A 20,385-nucleotide genomic window follows, 5' to 3' on the forward strand; every position below is an offset into this window, starting at 1 on the left:
CTAAATTATATTGCCAAACTACGCATTGTCTTAAAGATATTTATCAATAACACAAGGTCAGAATCTGGTTCTCAAAAGTCCACGTTTATCTGTGTACTTAAATTGTGTGGAAAATTCAGTTCTTGGCAAACTGAGAAATTCCACAAGGCAGACCTGCAATCCTTTAATTTCACGTGTAGATTATTACAGGATTGGGCTGTGCAATTTCACTGCCAGAACACAATTGTGGGTATTTTTCATTCAGCGATTTTTGAGAAGATTTGTAAATCAGGTTGAGGTTCAGGTTTTGAGTTTGCTCGCTGAGCTAGTGGATTTGTACTTAAGATGTTTCGTCACCATGCTAGGTAACATCATCAGTGAGCCTCCTGTGAAGCGCTGGAGTCCTGTCCCGCTTGCTATTTAAGTGTGTTGGTCTGTTAAGGTGTGTGATATCACTTCCAGGTCTCTCTCTCTCAACGGTTGATAAATGGGGTCCAAAGCAATGTGTTTATTGATGGAGTACCAGTTTGAATGCCAGCCTATAGGAATTCCCATGCGTATCTCTTTTTCGCTGGTCGCAAAATGGATATATTGTCCCAGAACAAGTGGTGTCCTTCTTCGTCTGTAAGTAAGGTAATTGGTGATAGTGGCTCATGTCTTTTGGTGGCCAGTTGGTGCTAGTGTATCCTGGTGTCTAGTTTTTTGCCTGGGTGCATCCATCCTTGGACAGGTTAAAAAGAGACACACACAGGAATTCCTAAAGGCCTGGCATTCTAACCGGAACTCCATCAATAAGCACATCAATTTGGACCCCATTTACTAACCTGAGAGAAAGAAGGTGGGTGATATCATTTCCGGTTAACAGATCAACGCATTTAAATATCAAGAGGGATAGAACACCAGCGCTTCACTGATGAAATGTCTAAGAACAAACCCGATAGCGCAGTGAACAAACTTACAAACTGATGTTTCATTCAGACATCACTCTGTCAGATTTGGTTATTTTTGGCCACCGCAAGCCTAGTGCACAAGATAGGGTCATTCACCTCATTTACTTCCCATGTAACAGCCAAACGTCAACATGTAGCTTACCCAACAAAGGGTTAAATTGATCTAGATCTAATATGATCTAGTTGATAACTGTACTGTGGGGAGTACTCCATGTCCAGCCAAGATCAAGGGAGCAGGGAGACAAATAAAGGCTATCAGGGAACATCTTCAAGGATATAACTCGACTTAGTGTCGAGTTTAGTGTCTAAATGAACAGGGTCAGCACGTTATTTGGTGATCAATATTTCAGAAAACTCTTTTGGACCTTCCCAACATAATTGCATGATCATGCAAAGCGTTGACCAACAGTCAGAAGAAACCACCTTGTTCCCCATTCAAGGCAAAAAGTTCTGCAAGTTCTGTTCTCATGCACTTGCCAGGTGTGGTCAGGGTTCAAAGTGAACGTTGACCCTCTTGCTTTGTATGGCTACAACGTCACGTAATATATTTACACTAACTCCCTGAACCACATTGTCTGTACCTCACCCACAAGAAGCTAACATTTAGATCAAAGTCCAATGTGGTGGCTAAGTGGCAAAACACACACGGCTAGCAGAACATTGAGGGAGTCAGCTGCTCTGTACTGATGTTACAATCAGTGACTAGGTAACTAAAGTACTTTGGTGGTAAAAAGCCGAGCATTGCTTGAAAAGGTTTTCATCTTGCATTCAAGAGGGCAATTCATAAGAAATAACAATATAAAGGGAAAATAGCTGTCACACCTTGTGAGGCAAATTCAAATTGGCTGGCCAGTGGGATCCGAGTGAATGCACTGGTTAGATGATGACTGACCATTAACTGCCAAGCTTTGCTTTCAAGTTAAAACAGGTTAACTGCTGTCACCAATTTTGTTGAGTTGAAACAGGCACAGTAAGTGCATATCCTTTTCTCTGCTGGTAAAGAACTGGTCCATTTGCATTCGTGTAAGTAGTTTCTAGAATTCATAAGTATGCCACACTGCAAACCTGACTGACAATGCTAATTCAGTTGTCAATTGTCCACTTGAGGAATCACATCTAATGTTGGACACAGTGTTCTGAGGCTGATTCTGTATGGTCAAAGTCTTGCCTATTGTCAACAGCTGAAAAGATACACTGTTTTCCAAGATCTGCCAGTCTTTGGGAATCAAAGAGCGCCATGCTGGAAAGGCACAGCTGGTCAGGCAACATCCAAGCAGAAGGAGAGTTGACGTTTCAGGTATAAGCCCTTCATCAGGGCTGAGGCCTATAGGCTAAGAGGGCTGAGAGATAAATGGGAGGGGGTGGGGCTGGGGAGGAAGGTAGCTGGGAATGCGATAGGTAGATGAAGGTGGGAGAGAAGGTGATAGTTTGAAGAGGAGGGTGGAGCAGATAGGTGGAAAGGAAGATAGACAGGTAGGACCATTCAAGAGGACAGCACCAAGTTGGAAGGTTGGAATTGGGATGGGGTGGGGGGGGGGGGTGGTGGAAGAATGGGGAACCTGGTGAAATCCTAAGAGGGCAGTGCCCTGCCTAAGAGGGTAGTCTTTGAGAATGCTTGCAAAATTCAAAACATTACCAACGTTATATGTGATTTTATTGCAGGATTGTTTAGCAAATGTTATCTGGAGTGTAGCGTGCAAGTAATTACACTGATAATCAATTTAGAACTGTCAGTTGAGTCTACCTTGTGGTGTATTTGCATATATTGAAAGTGACAGATGTAAATACACAGGGCCCAGTTCTTTCCAGCTATGAAGTATATGTACACACACTGCATCGGCTTCAACTCAACAAAAAGGTGACAGTCAATCTTTGGTTAATTTCTCAGGACAATGCTTTGGCCAACCTGTCTAGTTTAAAACTTTGTGTGAAACTTGGCAGTTGACTGTCAGTGATCATTAACTAGTGCATTCTTCAACACTTCTCCATATCAGAGTCCACCTGCCAAATGGTCATACAGTATAAACACTGTACTTTGGTATTTCTTGAAATCTGTCCTAATGGATACATAGTGTACACGATGGGTTTTTTTTGACCAAGCACCTTGAGGATCTAATCACAGTCTATCCTAGACTGGCCACCGTGCAATGAGAAAGGATCATGAACAACCTTGTGCAGGTGCTTAGAGAAAAGCAAACACACTATGATAGAATTCCTCATGAGGATGGAGAGTGAAGGAGTCAAATCCAAAACTCAGGCCCTGAATCTAAAGAAAGGGTACTATAAGGGTATTAAAATTGGATTGGCAACGATGGATCAGAGAACGTTACTCAAGGGGTTGACAGTGGATAGGCAATGGTTCATATTTCAAAGAATATTACAACAAATATTCTTCCTTGTTTTGGTGCAAAAATGTTCTTTAAAACAGGAATAATGCCTCAAACATGGTTTATCAAAAGAAATTAGAAATAGTATGATTCAAAGAGAAGACACATAAAATTGTCAGAAAAAGCAGCAAACCTAAAGATTGGAAACACATTATAATTCAGCAAAAGAGAATAAAAAGTTTAATTGAGAGAAAGAAAATGCAGCGTACGAGGGTAAAATTGAAGGAAACAAATATTCACATTACATGAAGAGAAAAAAATTAGCAAAGAGAAATCTAGGCCCCTTGCAGTCACAAGCAACAGAAATTAAACAGGGAATGAAAAATGGCAGAAGAATTGAACACATTGTTTGGTTCTGTCGTCACAGAAGGCGGCACAAGTAACCCCCACCCCCCCACAAATGTTAGTGCACCAATGGTCTATTAAAAGGGCAGAATTGGAGGAAATTAGAATGGTAAGAAAATGGTGCTGCGGAAATTAAAGAGGTTAAATGCTGACAAATTACCAGAGACTGCTAAGCCAGTTTCCCTGGGTACTAATGCAGCAGCCTTGAAACTACTAGTCATATTCCAAAATTCTACAGACCCTGGAGCAGTTCTTATCGATTTGAGGGTGACAAATGTAGACTTGCTATTTAGAAAAGTGAGGAAGAGAGAAAATAAAAGAGAATTTTACAAGCCAGTAGCGAGGAAAATGCTCGTGTTTGTAATCAAAGACATGAAAACAGAATGTTAGGAAAGCCATAACAGGATAGGACAAAGCCAGTACGGGTATTTGAAAGGCAGATCATGATCAACAAATACGCTGGGAGTTTTTTGAAGCTGTAACTACTAGAATACATATGGAGAGTCAGTGGATGTGGTGTATTTGGATTTTCTGAAGGCTTTTGACAAAGTCCCTCATGAGAGGTTAGTGGGCAAACTTAAAGCACACAGGATAGGGGTAATATATTTGCACAGATTGAGAATTGATTGACAAATAGGAACGAGTGTGGGAATAAATGGGTCTTGTCTCTTTAATCTGCCCTACTACCTCTTTACAGGTCCTGGCATCACATTTAGTGAGATAACTCTCCTGAAAAGTACCTTTTAATATCTTCCAATGTCAAAGGCACTATATAAATCCAAGTTACTATTGTAATACTATGTGGTAAGCACCCATGGCAGAGCTTCCCAAAGTGGGGCTCAGAATTCAAGTGGGGTTGCAAGTTGAAATGTTAGGGTTCCTCCTTCCCTACCTCACAATACTCACCGAGGGGCCATGATGCCTTTCAAACTTCAAAGTGGGGTCACAGTGGGAAAAGGCTTTGGGAAACAGTGACCTAGAGTGCCAAGTAAAGTTTTAGGAGTATACTTGCATTGCAAGCAGTTCAAGCAAAATTAACTTGACAGCTTCCTAAGATGAGAGAATAGTCCAACTAGTAGAAGTTGAGCAGGTTGCACCTAAACTAATTGAAATTTGGATGAATGAGTGGTGACCTCACTAAAACCTGTGATTTGAGGGTATACTGACAATTAATATCAAAATGGACAGTAAGAGTTCCTTAGGGTCATACAACACGGTGCAATTAGTCCATGCTGAACATAATCCCAAACTAGCCTAGTCCCATTTGCCTGATCCTAGCCCATATCCCTCCTAACCTTTCCTATTCATGTACTTATCCAAATGCCTTTTAAATGCTGTAATTGTACCCACGTCCACCACTTCCTCAGTACCTTCATTCCACATGCGAAGCACCCTCTGTAAAAGAATTTGCCTCCCATGACTTTCTTAAAATTTATCTTCTCTCACCTTAAAAATGTGTCCCATAGTCTTGAAATCCCCTATCACAGGGAAAAAATCAGCTCACACTAACTCTATCAATACTTCTCATTATTTTATAAACTTCTATCAGGTCATCTGTCAACCTCCTATGCTCCAGTGAAAGAAGTCCCATCCTTTCTTTAGAACTCAAACTTTCCATAGCTGGCAACATTGTGGTAAATCTTTTCTGAACCCTTGCCAGCTTAACAATATCCTTCTTATGACTGGGTGACCAGAATTGGACACAGTATTCCAGAAGAGTGGGCGGCACGGTGGCACAGTGGTTAGCACTGCTGCCTCACAGCGCCTGTAGACCCGGGTTCAATTCCCGACTCAGGCGACTGACTGTGTGGAGTTTGCACGTTCTCCCCGTGTCTGCGTGGGTTTCCTCCGGGTGCTCCGGTTTCCTCCCACAGTCCAAAGATGTGTGGGTCAGGTGAATTGGCCAAGCTAAATTGCCCGTAGTGTTAGGTAAGGGGTAAATGTAGGGGTAAGGGTGGGTTGCGCTTCGGCGGGTCGGTGTGGACTTGTTGGGCCAAAGGGCCTGTTTCCATACTGTAAGTCTAATCTAAGAGGCTTCAGCAATGTCCTGTACAGCCTCAATATGACTTCCCAACTCCTCTACTCAAAGGACTGAGCAATGAAGGCAAGTCTTTTTAACCATCCTGTCTATATGTGACAAATTTCAAAGAAGTCTTAGGTCCCTCTGTTCTACAACACTACCCAAGGCCTTACTATTAACTGTATAAGCCTACCCTTATTTGTTGTACCAAAATGCAATTCCTCGCATTTATCCAGATTGAACTGGATTTTTCAGCTCATTAACCCATTTGATCAAGATACCTTTGTAACATGAGAAAATCTTCTTCACCATCAATTATGTCCTTCTTGACAAGATAACTCAAAGTGAACAGACACCTTAAAGAACAAGGCTCATGAAATACTAATGCTGAACCAATAAGTAGCAGAGGCGTTGAATGAGAACTTTACATGATACTTCACAGTCAAGGACACCAATAACATTCCAAAAATACTAAATGACCGAGAGATTAAAGGGAAAGGGAAAGGGAAATAAACAGAATAACTAGTTTGCAATTTCTCTCCGTGTCTGTGTGGGTTTCCTCTGGTGCTCCGGTTTCCTCCTACAATCCAAACATGTGCAGGTGAGGTGAATTAGCCATGCTAAATTGCCTGTAGTGTTAGGTGAAGAGGTAAATGTAGTGGATTGGGTCTGGGTGGGTTGCTCTTTGGAGGGTCGGTGTGGACTTGTTGGGCTGAAGGGCCTATTTCCACACTGAAGGGAATCTAATCTAATCTAATCGAAAGTACAAAAGAAAGTAATGGGGTTAAGGCTGAATAATGCCCTGGATCTGATGGACTGCATTCTAGGATATTAAAGGAACCAGCTCCCGAGATAGCAGGTAACCTGATCGTAATAGTCCAAGAATCCCTGAATTCTGGAAAAGTGCCAAAAGATCGAAAACACCATTACTCAAAAAAATGAATGAGACCAAAATCAGGTAAGTATAGGCTAGTCAGCTTTACTTTTGTGATTGGGAAAATGTTAGTCTATTATAAGGAATGAAATTGCAGGGCAGAATTACATAATGTAATCAGGCAGGGTCAGCAGGGATTCATGAAGGCGAAATCATGTCTGACAAGCTTACTCAAATTCTTTGATGAGGTAACAAGTAAGATAGATAAAAGGGGAAGGAGGTGATCTATATGGATTTCCAAAAGGCATATGATACATTACTGCATGTAAGGCTACTTATGATAAGGCCCATGGCACTGAAGTAGTATATTAGCATGGATAAAGGATCAGTTAACTTACAGGGGAGCATTTTCAAGACGGCAACTTGTAACTAATGGAGTGCCAGAGCGATCAGTGCTGGGGCCACAAATATTTACAATTTATTCATGACTTGGATAAGTGAAGTGACTGTCCAATCACCAAAGTTGCCGATAAAGTAGTTGGAAAGGCAAGTGTAGAAGATGACATAGTCTATAGGGTCATTTGGACAAATTAGGTGAGTGGGCAAAAACTTAGCAGATGGATTGTAACGTGGGAAAATGTGCACTTTGCTGGGACAGGAGAACTAAAAAGAATGTAGAAAGCTACAGACCAGAGGGATTTGTCAGCTCTTATCCATAAGTCAAGAAAAACTATAAAGTTAGTTCACCAGGTAATAGAGAAAGCAAATTAAATGTTAGAATTTATTTCAAAGGGAATGGAATATAAACATACTGAAGTCTTGCTTATGCTATACAAGGCACTGGTCAGACAACAACAAGAATATTGTGAAGTTCTGGTCCCTTTATCTAAAGATAGATATACTGGCACTGGAGATTATCCAGAGAAGGTTTATGAGGTTGACTAAGGTCTGAAAGGATTTTCTGAGGAGAGGATGAGTAGGTTGGGCCTGTACTCACTACAGTCTAGAAAAGTGAGAAGTGACCTCATTTAAACTAATAAAATTCTTTCAGGGCTTGACAGGGCAGACATTGGGAGATTTGATTATCCCCTCCCCTCACCACCATATGGGAGAGTCTAAGACCAGGGGGCAGAATCGCCATGTAATGGTCCATCTATTTAAGATCCAGATGAGAGATAATTTCTTCCCTCAGAAGAAAGTGAATCTGTGGAATTCTTTACTGTAGCGGGCTACACATAGTGAAGAGGCTGGGTCATGAATTATATTCAGGGCTGATTTAGACAGATTTTTAATCAGTAAGGGAAGCTAGGGTCATGAGAAATGTAGGAAAATAGAGTGTTATCAGACCAGCCATGATCTCATAGAATAGCATAACGAACTCATTTGGCTGAATGGCCTACTTCAGATCCTGCCTCTAATGGTGTTTGACAGGGTTGATGTTCAGCAGATGTTTCCTCTTGGGAAAATCTGAAACCTGGGGTATAGTTTTTGGAATAAGTGATTTCACATTAAGACAGAGGAAGAAATTCTTGTTTAGTGTTAAAAATCACAATCCCAGGTTATAGTTCAGCAGGTTTATTAGGAAGTACAAGTTTTTGGAGCGCTGCTCCTTCATCAGTGCTGTTAGTGCTGTGAATTCTGTTCCATAAAAAGCAGTGGAGGCTGGGTGACTGAATGTACTCAAGGATATTTGATAGACAAGTGTTACGGAGATTGGTTAAGGCCACTTCAGATCAGCTGTGATTTACTGTACAGCAGAGCCACTAAAGGCGGCACGGTGGCACAGTGGTTAGCACTGCTGCCTCACAGCGCCAGAGACCCGGGTTCAATTCCCGCCTCAGGCAATTGACTGTGTGGAGTTTGCACGTTCTCCCCGTGTCTGTGTGGGTTTCCTCCGGGTGCTCCGGTTTCCTCCCACAGTCCAAAGATGTGCAGGTCAGGTGAATTGGCCATGCTAAATTGCCCGTAGTGTTAGGTAAGGGGTAAATGTAGGGGTATGGGTGGGTTGCGCTTCGGCGGGTCGGTGTGGACTTGTTGGGCCGAAGGGCCTGTTTCCACACTGTAAGTAATCTAATCTAATCTAATCTAAAGGGACAAAATGATCTTTTCCTTATGATTTTACATTCATTCCTTAGTCAGAGGAGGGTTTTAAAAAGAAATTAGATCAGAGCGGTGCTAGAAAAGCACAGCAGGTCAGGCAGCATCCGAGGAGCAGGAAAATCAATGCGTTGGGCAAAAGCAGCCCACTCCTGATGAAGGGCTTTTGCCCAAAACGTCGACGTTCCTGCTCCTCAGATGCTGCCTGACCTGCTCTGTTTTTCCAGCACCACTCTAATCTGAACTCTGGTTTCCAGCATCTGCGGTACTCACTTTGCCCTGTTAAAAAGAAATATTAAAGAATAGCAAGAAAAAATATGTAAACAGAACATGGCACATGTACACACACTTGTGACTGAGAAAGAAGAGAATCAAAGCAGTTTGATGGTGAAGGAAAGTAACCACAAAATGAAGGTGGACTTGTGCTAACAATTAAAAAATTGGAATGACAGCTGGCCAGGAAGTGGGATTTCCTTGAATGGTATTTACTTTAATCTCAGACTTCAAATTATGTGGAGTCTCAGAACAAATGGCTCAGGGCTCAGAGACACTAAATCTCCCAGGACCCCTCTTCTGGAAATCTGAACTGAGCCTCCCAAATCAATCCATAAAGAATTACTGCCCACGACACGTGCTTGGCAATGTTAACTTGAAATGAAGGGGTTAAGGGTGAAATCTTGGGATGGAGGGAAGTGGGGGCATGGGGGCGGGTAATGGGAAGGCAAAACTCCTGATGCAATAGTTTGGGAGCAATTCGCGTACCGATCATTTTAGGAGTGGAACACATTAATGAGTGAGGCCATAGGACACAGCAGGATTGAGTGAACAACCTGCAATAAATAATATACACAGGAGTTAGGAGGAGTATGCCATTAAGCCCATCAAGCCTAATTTCAGAAGTCAATAAATCATGGGTGATCTTATCCCCAAATTCCTGTCTGTCCCTACTATAACCTTTGACTGTCTTGTCAATCAAGAAGACAGCCTTGAACATATTGAAGGACTCAGTTTCCATTGCTCTTTGGAGAACTGCGTAGCACAGACTACAACCCTGAGGACTAAAGAAATCCATACTTGAATTTAAGTGGGACAAATGGTGGTGGAAGCAGATTAAACTGCAACTTTCAAAATGGAATTAGATAAATACTTGAAAAAAATAAAAAAAGGGGGAAGAAAGGGCTTCAGTCAGAGAGCTCTTTCACAGCTGGTACAGGGGCGATGGCCCTGTGCTGCCAATATCTGATGGCACTGCCATCTTCTCTCTCTCTCTCTTCCCAAAGCAACCTCCACTGGAACTACAGGAAAGTAAAGTCAGAGTGTGATGCACAAGATCAATTTCTTAACAGCACGCTGAGTGAAAAGACTCACTCATTTTTATCTGCAAATACTTTTTCATTAAAACTAAAATGGATTCATATAGAACCTTTTACAACCTTGACATTGCTGACAGTGCTGTGCTCTCTTGATACTGTACTGGGAATGTCAGCTTGGATTTTGAGCTCTCATTGTTAAAGGGGAACTTCACCTCATAACTTTCTCATTCACGGCAAACAGTGCTACTCACTCAGTCACAAGCAAACATTAAATTAGCATCAAAAAAAACTATTTCGAACATTCATATCAGAATGCAGCAGCAATTTGAGAACATACAGAGTGTGGTGTGCATATGGAATGAGCTGGCAGAGGTGGTGGAGGAGGTAGGTACAATTACAACAATTAAAAGGAATCCAATCTGAATAGGAAGCGTTTCGAGGGATATGGGCCAAGTGTTGGCAAAAGGGACTAGATTAATTTAGGATATCTGGTCGGCATGGACGGGTTGGAATGAAGGGTCTGTTTCTGTGCTGTACAACTCTATGACCCTGTAACAGGAGCACTGGCATTAAATGCTCAGTTGTATTCGAACACTGCTTATTACTCCCAATGTTACACGGTGCCTCTGCCTAAGAAAACCCCCAATAAATGTATCTCCAGTGCCTCATTTGTCCATTTCCAATTAAACAAGCTCTCCTTAGGGTATCCTGTTTCCTGACTCTCCACTATGTTTCAGACAGCAGCCTGCCTTATAATGTAGAAAGCAGACACAGTCCCTACCTAACTGGTTTTAATCAACACCCACTTCACTCCTGCACAGTACAGCAAGAATGAATAGCTTTTGTCTCGCCAGAGGCTGAAGACTACATTGCAGTGACCTCTCACTGTTGTGATTTCAATTAGTTCCACATTGCAAGGTAAAAGATTGTCATCAAATCTTACTCATAAAACAGTATGTCCAGATTTAACTGGAAACAGTTATGCATTTCCACTCTGATGCACTCCTTCATGTTGTAATGGCATGCAACGCTTCAAGTTATTAACGTTTTTAAGGCACAAAAAACTCACTTAAAAAAAAGCTCAAACCCAATTCAGTCAACAAGCCCACACTTAAAACACAGTCTGTAAAGTAGGAAGTGTTTCACAGGAGAATTATTAAACAAAAAAAAAACTTGCCAAACGAGCCAAGTAGGGAGATAAAAAGAAATAGAATGTCCAAGTATTGCACTGCATCTGATCGAAGGAGGATTCGTGAGGAGGTAAGAAAGAAAAACAGAGAGAGAGAGAGAAAGAGAGAGAGAGAGAGAGAGAGAGGCACAAATAGTCAGGGAGGGAACTCCACAGTTGATAGCTTAGGAAGCTGAATGCACAGCCACCAATAGTGCAGCGATGAAAAGCAGAGATTGCACAGAAGCAGATATCTCAGGAGGGTTGTGTTGGCCTGAAGGAGGTTCCAGAAATGGGGAGGGGCAGGGCCCATGGAGAGATTTCAAAACAAAGAATTTGAGATCAGGGTTCTTAACACATCAGGAATCCATTGTCAAAAGCTTTTATGAGCAACAGCATTTCATTTCTGTAATACAACATAAACCAAATCTGTTATGCATCCATTAGAACAGAGGTAAAGGCAACAATTAAATCTATAAGACAAAGGAACAGATGTAAGCCATTTGGCCCATCAAGTATGACCATCACAAACAGGAACAAGAGTAGGCCTTTCAATCCTTTGAGCCTGCTCCACCACTGACCCGACACTCCTCACATTCACATTTCTGCTTTTTCGCCGTAACCCACAATTCCCATGCAGTTCAAGACTGTAACCTAGCCTTAAATATACAAAAGGACTCTGCACTCACAACTCTCCGGCAAAGCTCTTCCACAGACTCTTAACCCTCAGGGAAGAAATTCCTCATCTTAAATTAGTATCCTTTAATTCTGGGAATATGCCTCCTGGTTCTCAACTCTTCCACGAGGGAAATCATCCTCTCAGCTCCACGTTAATAGGATTGCCCTTTACCTCCCTCTGAAATGGCCCGACAAGCAATTCAGTTCAAGGGCAGTTAGGGAACAGTCAACAAGTGCTGGCATTGCCAATGGTCCCCACATTTCGGGAAAGAATAAAATTAAAATGGAGCATAGAATGGGGAAAGGACAGACTCAACTAGCAAATCAGATGATTTGCTAATAGGTACAGTATCTTCCAGGATCACAAATCTATCAGAATGCTGCAAAAGATAAGCGGCTTTAACTAGAAGCTGCATTTCTGTGCTACATAATTACTTAATGGATCTCACAATGGGTCGTCGACCCTTTAGGGTTGTCCAGCAGTCTTCTGGAATTGACAATCAACTCTCTAGGACACCTCTACATGAAAAATCATGGAGGAAAATCCCCACGTTTTTAAAAGGAGCAGCATTCCTTTCAGCTTTTTTTGAACATGTTTGCGCTTGCCACCCTACTGAGCACAGGGGCCACTTGACTGGCAGCTCTCCCCTCCACCCTCTCCAAAATTGTCCTAATCAGGAAACTTTCGAGGATGGACCCAGAGTGCATCCGATGACAGCAGTGTTTAGGAGGTGCTAGCTTTTGTAATGAAATGCTCTAGAAACTGGCCAAGTACAGTTGGTGACACTAGTCAATCATAGCAGCCAAAGCCAACATTCCGTTAAACCGCACTGGTACACGGCAATCTGAGGCACACTGCACAGGGGGTTAAAACAGGCCTCACCCAGCAGAGTCTGTTTAGGTAACGTATGCATGGCCATGTGACAATCATACTGTTTTGAGCCCATCTCGGTTTCTGGATCAGTGGTGCTGGAAGAGCACAGCACTTCAGACAGCATCCAACGAGCAGCGAAATCGACGTTTCAGGCAAAAGTCCTTCGTCAGGAATAAAGGCAGTGAGCCTGAAGCATGGCGAGATAAGCTAGGGGAGGGTGGGGGTGGGGAGACAGTAGCATAGAGTACAATGGGTGAGTGGGGGAGGGGATGAAGGTGATAGGTCAGGGAGGAGAGGGTGGAGTGGATAGGTGGAAAAGGAGCTAGGCAGGTCGGACAAGTCATGGGGACAGTGCTGAGCTGGAAGTTTGAAACTAGAGTGAGGTGGGGGAAGGGAAAATGAGGAAGCTGTTGAGGTCCACATTGATACCCTGGGGTTGAAGTGTTCCAAGGCGGAAGGTGAGGCGCTCTTCCTCCAGGCGTCTGGTGGTGAGGGAGCAGCGGTGAAGGAGGCCCAGGACCTCCATGTCCTCAGCAGAGTGGGAGGGGGAGTTGAAATGTTGGGCCACGGGGCGGTGTGGTTGATTGGTGCGGGTGTCCCGGAGTTGTTCCCTAAAGCACTCTGCTAGGAGGCGCCCAGTCTCCCCAATGTGGTGGAGACCGCATCGGGAGCAATGGATACAATAAATGATATTAGTGGATGTGCAGGTAAAACTTTGATGGATCTGGAAGGCTCCTTTAGGGCCTTGGATAGAGGTAAGGGAAGAGGTGTGGGCACAGGTTTTACAGTTCCTGCGGTGGCAGGGGAAAGTGCCAGGATGGGAAGGTGGGTCGTAGGGGGGCGGAAAGGGATGGGGAGGGAAATATATCCCTGGTGGTGGGGTCTTTTTGGAGGTGGTGGAAATGTCGGCAGATGATATGGTTTATGCGAAGGTTGGTAGGGTGGAAGATGAGCACCAGGGGCGTTCTGTCCTTGTTACGGTTGGAGGGGTGTGGTCTGAGGGCGGAGGTGCTGGATGTGGACGAGATGCATTGGGGGGCATCTTTAACCACATGGGAAGGGAAATTGCAGTCTCTAAAGAAGGAGGCCATCTGGTGTGTTCTATGGTTGAACTGGTCCTCCTGGGAGCAAATACGGCAGAAACGGAGGAATTGGGAATACGGGATGGCATTTTAGCGAGAGATAGGGTGGGAAGAGGTGTAATCCAGGTAGCTTTGGGAGTCGGTGGGTTTGTAAAAAATGTCAGTGTCAAGTCGGTCGTCATTAATGGAAATGGAGAGGTCCAAGAAGGGGAGGGAGGTGTCAGAGATGGTCCAGGTAAATTTAAGGTCAGGGTGGAATGTGTTGGCGAAGTAACACATCAGTTGCAGAGTTAGGGAAAATTAGAGGGATCATTGACCACACCCTATATAAACTTGCTGTACCTATGGACCTATAAAATGTCTGCCACACCTTAAAACACCTTATACAATATTACTGCATCATTGCCAGTCCAAATGTAAAACCTTTGGGAGCTCTGATTCACTTTGAAGATCAGCCTTGCCTTGTACCACTCAGTAAGGAATGAGTGTTGCCAATGTAGAGAGGTTAATGTATCTAGAAAATGGAGGAGGCCATCTAGCCTTTCAAATCTATTCCACTATTTGATCCATCTTCTACCTCAACTCCACCTTCCTGTACCACATCCACATTCCTAGTCCCCTACATATCCAAAGCATTTATTGATCTTTGTCTTGAACATATTCAATAACTGATTCTCCATAGTTTTCCAAAAGGAGAAGAGTCTCCTCACACCAGTGCTAAAAACAGACAAGCCTTATCGTGAGACTCTGACCCTAGTTTTAGATTCCAGCCAGGACAAACATTTTCCCAGGAATGTCAAGCCCCTTAAGTACTTGATACGTTTCAATGAGATCAGCTCTCGTTTTTCTAAACTCAAGTGAATTTAACCCTATTCTATTCAATCTTGACATAAAGTTCCTATTTGTTGGATAGTTGTAATCACTGAAATAAACCAGTTAATGCATTTTAATAAAAAAGGGAAAGTGAGAAATTTTAGTAATTTTGCAAACAAGACAGTTCTATCACATACATAAGCAGCCCTTTCTCTCTCCAAAAACATCAGGACAACTTTTAAGGCTGCCTGTACTCTTTGTTTCACTTGCTTTCTCTGGAAAATTCCTGCATACCTGAAGAATGAGTTGGATGGAAAAGTACGGGCTGACCTCTTGTTTACTGCCCAACACAGCAACAGTACAACCTCAGCAGGCTGATACACTGTCATGCTTGGCCCAGTGAATAACACGGCAAGCTTGCAAGTCAGAAGACAGTGAGTCCAAGTCCCATTCTAGAATTTGAGCACAAATGTATATCCTGACACTACCACTGTAGTACAGAATCACCGAAGCCATCTTTTGGATAAGATGTTATTTCAAAGTTTGTCTACTCTCTCAAACAACATCATGTGGAATGAAGAACAAAAGGAATTAATCCTGACAGCCTGGCCAATATTTATTCCTCAAATCTATATCATCTTTATAAAAAAAAATGTGGCAGTTTGTTGTGCACTGTCATGTTTAAAGCATCATTACAATGACAACACTTCAGAAATTCATACACTTTGGATGTAAAGCACTTTGGTGTCATTCACGTGCATCAGACTTCCCATAGGAATGCAAGCCTTCCTTGCTCCTTTGCTAATGGAGCCAGGGCCATGTTCACTATTTGCCTGAGAGCAGCTATGCACACGTAGATTATGCGCAGTTATCCAATTGGTACTTCAATGCTTCCGCCTGATCAGCTTTTAATTCAGAAGGTTGTGGTCAGAAGGTTCATCCCAGTCCTTGAGCACAGCAGCAAATGCCGATGCTCCAGTGCAGCACTGAGGGAGGACAACAGCCCTCATCCAAATATCGCTTCTTGACAATGGTCTTTCTTGAATCTATTTCGAGGTCATGACGAGTGACCTTGGTTAATCTCTCATTTTACATTTGCAGATAATGCAAGAAAGCTACAATTGCATAATTATAATGGTGCAGCTCCAACAACACTTAATATCAATTCCATCCAGGACAAAGCTGCCTGCTTGTTTGACACAACATCCACTCCTTTCATCAACAACACCCAAGCAGCACTGTATGCGCCATCTAGATGATGCAGTTACATTAAAGGTTCCTCCTACAGTACCTTCTAAACCTGCAACCTCAGCCAACTAGGAGCACAAAGGCAGCAGAGAAAACAGAACCACTTGCGCATTCTCTTTCAAGTATCATACCATCCTGACTTGGAACTATATCATCAGTGTTTCAGCGTTGCTGGGTCAAAATCCCTGAAGTTCCTTCAGTACAGCACTGTGGGTGGTGCGTCTGTCCACCACAGGGACTGCAGCTGTTCAAGGCACTCTAGGTGAAGATTACATTCCAAGAACAAACACCAATAGGGGTGTGACAACATGATCGCAATTTAAAAATCAGACAGCAGAACAATTGCATACTCCACAAATACAGACATACTCTGTCACAAATACTCAAAGCAAAACCAACTCATATTTGCTCCCTTCAGTCAACATGAATAAGAAAGTAATGATAGAAGCAGCATTTATCTTCTTGCTTTCAAATCTCTGAAAATTTCAACAACACATTTTAGTTGACACATGATCTTGAACAGCACGTGCACTCAGGTAATAAGCAGAAACTGGACAGTCAGGAGTCTGTTCAGTTCATCCAAGCTGGAAATAAGCGATCAGTTGCGATGTCACTGGTGATAAACTGCACAAGTCAAGCCGTTCCACAAACACCACCAAGTAATATGAAGTACACGAGAAATAGCTGTTGCCTTTTGGTACAGAGTCTGGGAAGGGGGAGGGGAGGAGGAGAATTCCAACCCTACAGAATCTCTTCTTGGATTTATTGAAAAAGGAATCTTACCGGAACCTCATACACTTCCTGCGTGTCATCGAGCAGAAGGACTTTGATGGGGATAAGCTTGCCTGAGGGAGAGTTGGGTGCTTTCTGACCAGGTTCCAAGGTGCTAATCCCAGTGTTCTCCTGTCCTCCCAACCTGGCTCCAGGACTTGGAGGTGAATGATGTGTCAGCTCTACATCCGCCATAGTTAGACTAACAGCTGTCTGCCTGGAAAAGAAACGCAGAATAATCGAAATATACTTTAATGTATAAGGACGAATGCATTGTCTCTGTTGACATCTGCTCATAGTCGGCACAACAGAGGGACCCATCAACATAAAGCCGAGATAGAACTCAGCGAAGTTTCAGGGTTAAGTGAAATTTAGAGTGTGTTCTTGCTGTATAACCTTTCATATTACAAAACTAGACTATTCAGCCCAAGTGATTGATGCTGGTGTTCATACTTTACAGGAGCATCCTCACACTCTATTCCTTTTTACCCCATAATATCATTCTATTCTATTCTTCCCCCTCATCACTGGTCTACCTAACTTCCCCTCAGATGTCGCTCTGCTATATGCCTTAACCATACATTGTAGCAATGCGTTCCGAATTCACACCATGCTCAGAGTAAAGAGGTGTCTCCTGAATTCCTGACTGGATTTTTAGTGACTATATAAACACTGAAGCTCACTCAGAGAAGTGGAAATATCCTCTCTAAATCCAACCCTAAATAATCTTCAGGGTGGCTCAGTAGTTAGCACTGCTGCCTCACAGTACCAGGGATCTGGGTTCAATTCCACCCTCAGGCGACAGTCTGTGTGGAGTTCGCACATTCTCTCAGTGTTTATGTTAGTTTTCTCAAGTGCTTGGGTTTGTTCCCACAGTCCATAGACTGAATTGGCCATACTAAATTACCCATAGTGTCCAAGGATATGCAGGCTAGGTGGATTAGCCATGGGAAATGCTGGATTACCTAGATAGGGTGGACATGGGTATGGTTGGGATGTTCTTTGGAGCTTTGGTGTGGACTTGATGGGCTGAATGGCCTGCTTCCACAGGGATTCTATGATAATTGTAAAGACGTCTATTAGGGCATCACATGTACACCCTGTGCAATATTACCTGTAAGCCGCCATCTAAATCTTTTGTTCTGTATATCAAAGCTTACTATGATATGCCTCTACTGCTCGTAAACAAAGCTTTTCATTGCACTTCAGTACACGTGACAATAAAAAAAATCAATCAATCTTGGTCTTTTCATTTCAAGATTCTTTCACGTCAGATTAGCTCATACTTCAGTTTTGCAGCTTCTTTGCACATTATATATTGGTATGGACTCAATGGGCCGAATGGCCTGCTTCCACACAGTGGGGATTCTATGATTCTATGTTGTCTTTTAAGACAAAGTGCAGCTAAAAAGGGTTAAAGTTATGAGGATAGCTTCTATTCCCTCAGTTGAAGATTATTAGGGAGTGAGGTGTTTAACACAGCTCCTCACATTAAACAGAGTGGATTGCCCCAAGGCACTTCATGGGATCACTGTCCGCCCACACACTCTCCTCCTTTAAGGCCCGTTTGGAAAAAGGATCACTGGACCAGAAAGGTTAAATCTGCTTTCTCACCATAGACAGAGTCATAGAGATGTACAGCACAGAAACAGAGCCTTCGGTCCAACCCGTCCATGCCGACCAGATATCCCAACCCAATCTAATCCCACCTGCCAGCACCCAGCCCATATCCCTCCAAACCATTCCTATTCATATACCCATCCACATGCCTCTTAAATGTTGCAATTGTACCAGCCTCCATCACTTCCTCTGGCACTCATTCCATACACGTACCACCCTCTAAATGAAAACGTTGGTCCTTAGGTCTCTTTTATATCTTTCCCCTGTCACCCTAAACCTATGCCTTCTAGTTCTAGACTCCCCCACCCCAGGGAAAAGACTTGGTCTATTTATCCGATCCATGCCCCCCATAATTTTGTAAACCTCTGTAAGGTCACCCTTCAGCCTCCGACGCTTCAGGGAAAACAGCCCCAGCCTGTTCAGCCTCTCCCTATAGCTCAAATCCTCCAACCCTGGCAACATCCTTGTAAATCTTCTCTGAACCCTTTCAAGTTTCATAACATTTTTCCAATAGAAAGGAGACCAGAATTGCACGCAACATTCCAACCAATGTCCAGTACAACCACAACACGACCTCCCAACTCCTGTACTCAATTCTGACCGATAAAGGAAAGCGTACCAAAGACCTGCTGAATTTTTCCAGCTATTTCTGTTGTTATTACATTTGACAAGACTGGGATTTATCTTGAGCCTTGTATTGTGTTAAAGATGCTGTATGGAGAAACAAGTCGTTCCTACTGTAATACAAGGGCATCGGTGGATTAAAAATGAGACAATGATAAACGATGCGTGAGGATAGTAAAGAAAGTACATAACACTGATATCACAGAAATGGCCCAGAGAAGGATTCCAAACCAACTGTGATGCCCTGCAAGTGAAAAGCTCGCCACATTCATGCTCAAGACCTGGCCCCCCAACCCCCAGCAGAACAACATTGTTTCAGTACAGCTTCGGCCCATTAAGAATTCAAGAAACTGCATTTACCTAGCACTTTCCAGCCTTGGTGAAGGCAGAGTGCATTATACACTTCAGAGAGGTTGCTGAGTCTAAGGTATTTTGAAACAATACTAACTCTACACACAACTACTTAGCACAAGATCCAGACTCATGCTTCTATCAGTGACATAGCTTTTCTATTAACATAGGCAGGACTAACCCTTTACTGTACACCTTCCACCACTTCAAACTATCCCAAAAACCTTCACAGCCAATTAATAATGCAGCATCTGCTTTAAAAATCTCTTCGCTCAAATGCTATAATATATTGTGCAACACATCTCTTTTACTGTGTGGTTTAATTGAGCCTGGGTTCAAGACAGACTGGATAAGGAAAAGGCAAATTCAAGGATTATGTTCAGGCTTAGATTTCAGAAGTAACATATATTATACATTGATACTAAATCCTGCTGTACATGATAGGTATAGATATACCAAGCTCTAATCTTATAGCTCACATTAGTAAAAACTAATTTATATAGTTCACGTGTTCATGCAAGTTTTTCAGAGTATAAAGTATTTGTGTTTAGATTGGCCTAGTATGGTATCACACCACTCACACTGTGTAACTCACTCTTAGAGATGTGCAGCTCTGTGACATCACCACATGGTTGCTTCAGCGTCCTGAAGCCCTTACACAACAACATGCTGTAGTGGCTGAGGTGGCCTCCCCAAAGCAAAATCAAAGGACAAATCACCATTTGTAACCCTTTGGAAATAGGACTACTTCATGGCAAGGCTTGGTTGTATGTAGGAAACGTGACAGCCAGTGTACACACAGCAAGTTCTCACAAGCAGTATGGTGATGTAGACCAGATAATCTGGTTTAGTGATACTGGTTGAGGGATCGATGTTGTTCAGTGCACTGAGGGTAACCCCACTGTTCTTCAAAACAGTGCCATGAAATCGTGGATCATGTTCTGAGAGGATAGGTTACATAACTCATCTGAAAGATGGCAACTCCAACAGTGCAGAACTCCTTCAGTACTGTCCTGGGAGTGTCAGCCTCAACTTTAACAACAAGCCTCTGGAGTGGGGCTCAAATCCACAAACTTCACATCCATTGGGATTGGGTAGAATGCTACAAACTGAGGGAACAAACTAAATTCTACCCCTATCCTAGACCAATCACAATCCAGGTGCCTAAAACCTGAGAGAAAACTGTAGTGT

The 20,385-nt window shown here is 42.9% G+C and overlaps 1 protein-coding gene across 1 annotated transcript in view; it reads right to left on the reverse strand.

The window, feature by feature from the left end:
• farp1 (FERM, RhoGEF (ARHGEF) and pleckstrin domain protein 1 (chondrocyte-derived)) overlaps positions 1-20,385 on the reverse strand; it is a 317,365-nt gene that overhangs the window by 269,690 nt on the left and 27,290 nt on the right. The window contains exon 2 of the mRNA XM_060825861.1: positions 16,612-16,816. Within this exon, the coding sequence (XP_060681844.1) occupies positions 16,612-16,794 (183 nt within the window). The 5' untranslated portion in view covers positions 16,795-16,816. The remainder of the gene's footprint in view (positions 1-16,611; positions 16,817-20,385) is intronic.

This window comes from Hemiscyllium ocellatum, chromosome 6, assembly GCF_020745735.1.
Source record: "Hemiscyllium ocellatum isolate sHemOce1 chromosome 6, sHemOce1.pat.X.cur, whole genome shotgun sequence".
In the NCBI taxonomy this organism is placed as follows: Eukaryota; Metazoa; Chordata; class Chondrichthyes; order Orectolobiformes; family Hemiscylliidae; genus Hemiscyllium; species Hemiscyllium ocellatum.